Source organism: Gavialis gangeticus, unplaced genomic scaffold (genome assembly GCF_001723915.1).
Source record: "Gavialis gangeticus isolate Ggan-Ray unplaced genomic scaffold, GavGan_comp1, whole genome shotgun sequence".
NCBI lineage: Eukaryota > Metazoa > Chordata > Crocodylia > Gavialidae > Gavialis > Gavialis gangeticus.
This window is the reverse complement of record NW_017728995.1, coordinates 46,640,965-46,646,558: the sequence shown is the minus strand read 5'-3', so window position 1 is coordinate 46,646,558 and position 5,594 is coordinate 46,640,965. Positions and strand designations below refer to the sequence as shown.

The 5,594-nt window shown below is 44.6% G+C and overlaps 1 protein-coding gene across 1 annotated transcript in view; it reads right to left on the bottom strand.

The window, feature by feature from the left end:
• Positions 1–5,594, bottom strand: part of COL4A4 (collagen type IV alpha 4 chain) — a 183,852-nt gene that overhangs the window by 10,183 nt on the left and 168,075 nt on the right. Inside the window, exons 45-46 of the mRNA XM_019503074.1 lie at positions 3,044–3,160; positions 1,938–2,126 (exon numbers count right to left, since the gene is read on the bottom strand). Of these exons, the coding sequence (XP_019358619.1) occupies positions 1,938–2,126; positions 3,044–3,160 (306 nt within the window). The remainder of the gene's footprint in view (positions 1–1,937; positions 2,127–3,043; positions 3,161–5,594) is intronic.

The following is a 5,594-nucleotide window of genomic DNA, read 5'->3' as shown; positions in this document are numbered from 1 at the left end:
AACACCAGAATTCCTGCTAGGGAGGTCAGTGGCAGGACCCTGCCTGTTGAGAGCTGGCACCTTGGACCTAGCTGGAGGTGGCTGACCTTCTGGCCAATTGGGGCCAGGAGGACATGCTTTGACAGTTCAAAGCAGACCACCGCATTTTCTGGGTGATAGCTGCCCAGATAGCTAGGCAGGGGGCACAAATCGCAGTAGTGCCACACAAAGGCCAGTCCTTCAGCCACAGCCCACTGGCAGTTGGTCCAGAGGGGCGGATGCCTCTACTGGCTGTGCAGTCCTCATCTGAGTCTGGCAGGTGCGCAGCAGGTCACAGCCAGGCAGCAGTCCCCACCGCCAGACCCCTGCAGTGGGTAGAGGGTGCAGGGAACTCTCAGGGCTGCTTCAGCAGTCCAGCTGACAAGGGGTAGTGTCCCTAGGTACCAATTGGCTGGTTCCCAGAAGGTCCTGAGAGCGAGTAGCCCTGAGCTACTTGCCAAGGCAGCTTTTTGTACTGATGGGGCCAGGACAGGGCAGCTTTTTATACTGCTGGGGATAGCGCAGGTGCTGGCCCCAGGCTCTAGCTCCCCCTGGCTGCAGATCTGTGAAGAGCCAGGCAGGGTTACTTTGCCCCAAGTGGCACAATTTGCTCCACAACAAAGTGCATGTCTGAGCATATGCACTGAGCCAAAAAGCCCTGGCTTAATTTTGCGCTGCTTCTATTTGAGCTGCTGCAAGCGCATGTGCTTGCATGTGTGGACGAGCCCATTAAAATTAAACTTGGATTATTCTGTTGTTTCCAGGAAAGGTTGTACAAAGTCCCTTCCAGCCCTACTTTTCCATGATTCTATGCTATCTGCAAGAGATCACATTTTTATGATGCCATGCCTGCAAAAGAATTTGCTAAGGGTCTGTGATACCAAATAGTACTCCAAGACTGGGGCCTAACAAAAAAGGAAAGGACCTTGAAAGAAACATAAATGAGAAACAGAGAATAGGAGTGAACAATAACACATAATGGGACTTTATTTTAGTTGACCTTTAAGACTTTTTGATAGATAATTCTACTGTCATAACTCTGGTTATGCTGGAGGTTGCCAAGTGAGTGAAAATGAAAATATTTAATACCAAAGATGATTCACTACAATGAAAAAAGAAAAATGACTCCTTTTGTCTTTTGTGCAATAGTTATAATGATGATCCAGGACTTGTTCTTAACAGGAGCTGCACACACTGACCACTTCTAAAAATTAGATGGCTTGTTTGGTACCTAATTTTAGTCCTTTCTACTGCATTTCTCTTGTCCATTAGCTACTCCTGTTGATAATGTCTCTCATCTCCTATTCACAGTCCAGCTTCATCCCTCTAAGTAGACTCTTATTTACATATGGAGTTTTACACAGACCTTTGTTCTATCAGTTACTTAGCTCAAGCTGTACCTGTTTCTCTCTCATATCTGAGTGCCTGAAAATTTGTTTAAAGTTCTCCCAACCAACTGTAGTCCATGGCACAAGATACCTGTATTAGAATTCAGGGGAATTTTGGCTCCACCATGTACTCAAAACATATGGATAACCTTTTCTAAAGGATATAATTCTCTATCACAGATGTCATGTATGATGCTGGGTTTTAAATGCCATTCAAAAACTGTTTTTAAAAATTACTTATTTTTCTGTATCAGTGGAGAATTATTTTAGATGAAACATTTGATTTACAAAGAAACAGGATACCTGTAATAGTTGTAACTTTTGTAATGGTTTAAGAGAGTTGAGCCCAGGAACTCTCAGACAGTAGGACGAGGGTATCTCCCTAGGTACAGGGGGCAAATAATGTACAACACAGTTTAACAGAATATGCTTCAATGCTTTAACTGTATCTGACCAGTGTACATCAGGCATGGAACATTTTAAGTGCACTCGCTCCGATAATGAATGACTATCATATACTGCTATACTTACCAAGATCTTGATTATGAGCTTTTTCCTGCCCTTCCAGATATAGCAGACTATAGCCAGTCCATAATCTTGGCATTCCCTGGGGGCAAAATGGCTCTCTGTCTGACTGACTATGAAGGACAAGCAGGAATCCACTTGCAGTTCTAACTTCAGGCCCTGGTGGTCCTGGGATCCCAGTTTGGCCATGTGGACCTTATACATGGGAGACGAGATAAAACACAGTTGTTTGTATGAACACCTCAAGGGCTACTGGTGCAGGTTTTAAATTATCCATAAATGTGTGCAGTTAATAAAAGGCTCCAGACTGGATACAATACAAACTGCAGTACCTGCGATTTGTCCTGAGCAGTAATAACTCCAGGTGATTCCTGCTACCCTATCATTTGGAGGGCAGTTCCATCACACAGCCAATGAATCCTCTGATCCTTGTCCTGATGCTGTCAGCTGTGCTAACTGTGCCACTTGGATTAAGCAGTGGGCTAAGATCAGCTAGTAATTTGACACAGACATTGATCAGTCTGGCTTGGATTTGAATTTGTAAATTAACAGTGAACGTGAATTAACATCTGATCCCACTTTCAAGTACGCAGAAGACCAAGTTATTAACAGAAGTCACATTTGAGATGCAACTTTAATTACCTGCAGAAAGTTAAACTCCTAAGGCTTTGACTCAAAAAAAACATCCCTACTCAGGTATGGTGCCTAAGGCTGCTCTAAATTGTTTTAAGCATAGTATTGGATTTAAGTCTGTTCTTTGGTTTCCTGAATCACAGCCTTATTTTACATCAGCCTCATTTTATATCCACCTTCATATGTGATTTCAGCAGAAATCTATATAAGGATCAATAGTCTTATATTGCAGCAAGAGAAATGGAGATTAGCTTTTAGGAAGAACTTCCTCATCATGACGGTCATTAAACATTGGTATAGGCTACTGAGAGAGGTTGTGGAATCTCCATCCTTGGATGTTTTCAAAAGCACGTGAGACAGATGTTTGGCTGGAATGATTTAGTTGGACAATCTTGTATTCAGCAGGGGGCCAGACTAGATGACCTCCTGAGGTCTCTAGCCCTACTATTCTATGATTCTATGAAACAGATCATTCTTACCTTGTGGCCCAGGGTATCCTTGTTCTCCTACGTCACCTTGGTCACCTGGAGGACCAGGCAGACCTGGGGGACCATCTTGACCTGTCAAGCCAGCTGACCCTTCTTCACCTTTTTTCCCTAGACGCACATAAAGAAGTCATGTTCACATCATATGACTACACAAAAGCCAGACAATATGTAGTGTACAAAGACAGTAGTGAGTGCAGAGGCCAGATTCCCAAGCTGGTAATGGTCCCAAATATACTGGAAATACTCAAAAATGACATTTAAAAAACTCAACATTTTTACAGAATCTTCATATTGATGTGTACTGGGCAGAGGGAAGTGGGGACGAAGGAGTTATATTCATTTCTTCAGGCTGTAATGAAGGGCAAGGGAAAGAAGTATGGGTATGTTAACATCAACAGAACTTCATGTCCTCTTTAAAGGCCATTTGTAATTAAAACTGAAACCAGGGGAAACTTGGGTCATTGCATCCATTTCACGTCCAATTCAACAGATATTTTAAGTATGAACTGCAATCTCATTAGATAGGAGATAGTCCTGTTGAAAGTCTCTGGGTTAGAGTCAGAGATGCTGTTCTGGTGGGTGTCTGCTATGGACCACCAGACCAGGAGGATGAGGTAGATGAAGCTTGCTTGAAACAGCTAGTGGAAGTTGCCCAATCATAGGCCCTAGTTCTCATGGGGGGCTTCAATCCCCCTAACATCTGCTGGGAGGGTAATACACCAGTGTGCCGGCAATCCAGGAAGTTTTTGGAGTGTTGGGGACAACTTCTTGGGGCAAGTTTTGGAGAGGCTAACTAGACTGTGCTCTTCTTGACCTGCTGCTCACAAACAGGGAAGAAATGGTGGGGAATGTAAAAGAAGAGGCAACTTGGGAAGCAATGACCACAAGATGATTGAGTTCAGGATCCTGAGGAAAGGAAGGATGGAGAGCAGCAGAGTAAGGACCCTGGACTTCAGAAAAGCAGACTTCCACTTTCTCGGGGAACTTCTGGCCAGGATCCCCTTGAAGGCCATTCTGAGTGGGGAAGGAGTCCCTCACAGTTATATTTTAAAGAAAACTTTCTGAGGGTGCAGGAATGAACAATCCTGAGGTGCAAGAATACTAGCAAGTATGGGAGAAGACCAGCTTGGCCTAAACTCTTCCATGAACTAAAACACAAAAAGGAGGCTTACAAGAAGTGGAAACTTTGATAAATGACTAGGGAGGAGTATAAAAAGTATTGTTCAGGCATGCTGGGATGAAATGAGGAAGGCCAAAGTGCAACTGGAGTTGTAGCTGGCAAGGGACATGAAGGGTAATAAGAAAGGTTTCTAGAAGTATGTCAGCACCAACAGAAAGATCAGGGAAAGTGTGGGTTCCTTACTGAATGGGGGAGGTGACCTAGTTACAGATGATGCACAAAAAGCTAAAGAACTCAATGTCTTTTTCACCTCAGTCTTCACAGACAAGGGCAGCTTCCAAGCTACCACAGCTGGCAGCACAGTTTGGAGAGGAGGTGAACAGCCAACAGTGGCAAAAGAATAGGGTAGGAATTATTTAGAAAAGCTGGATATGTATAAGTTGATGGGGCTGGACAGGATGTATCCAAGAGTGCTCAGGGAACTGGCTGATATGATTGCAGAGCCACTATCCATTATAAAAGGGCAAATATAGTGCCAGTTTTTAAGAAAAGGAAGAAGGAGGATCTGGGGAAGTACACAGTATAGAATCATAGAAAGCTAAGGTTAGAAGGGACCTCAGGAGGTCATCTAATCCAACCCCCTGCTCAAAATAGGACCATCCCCAACTAGATCATCCCAGCCAAAGTTTTATCTAGCTGGGTTTTTAAATCTCCAAGGTTCTCTGGGTAACCTGTTCCAGTGTTTTACTACCCTCCTAGTGAGAAAATTATTCCTAGTATCTAACCTAAACTTCCCTTGCTGCAACTTGAGATGGTTGCTCTTTGTTCTGTCATCTGCCACCACTGAGAGCAGTCCAGTTCCATCCTGTTTTTAAACCCCACTTCAGGTAGTTGAAGCTGATATTAAGTCCCCTCTCAGTCTCCTCCTCGCTCGACTAAATAAGCCCAGTTCCCTCAGTCTTTCCTCATAAGTCATGTCCACCAGCCCCCCTCACCATTTTTGTCACCCTCTGCTGGACTCTCTCTAATTTTTCAACATCCTTTTTCTAGTGGGGGCCCCAAAACTGAATATTATACTTCAGATGTGGCCTCACCAGTGCTGAATAGAGGAGAATAATCACTGTGTACTACAGACCACCGCGTCAGGAGGAAGAGCTGGATCTGGAATTCTCCAGGCAGCTGGGGGAGGCTGTGCGTGCAAAGGATGTTGTGGTCATGGGTGATATGAACTACCCTGACATCAACTGGGAGGAGAAGTCGGCCAGGTCTAGCCACTCATGAAGGTTCCTGACATGCGTCCAGGATCTACACCTTGTACAGGAGGTACTCGTCCCCACTAGGGGAAACGCCATATTGGATATCGTGTTAGCCTCTGGGGACGAGCTGGTGGGGGAGGTGCTAGTACAAGGGAGGCTAGGGGAC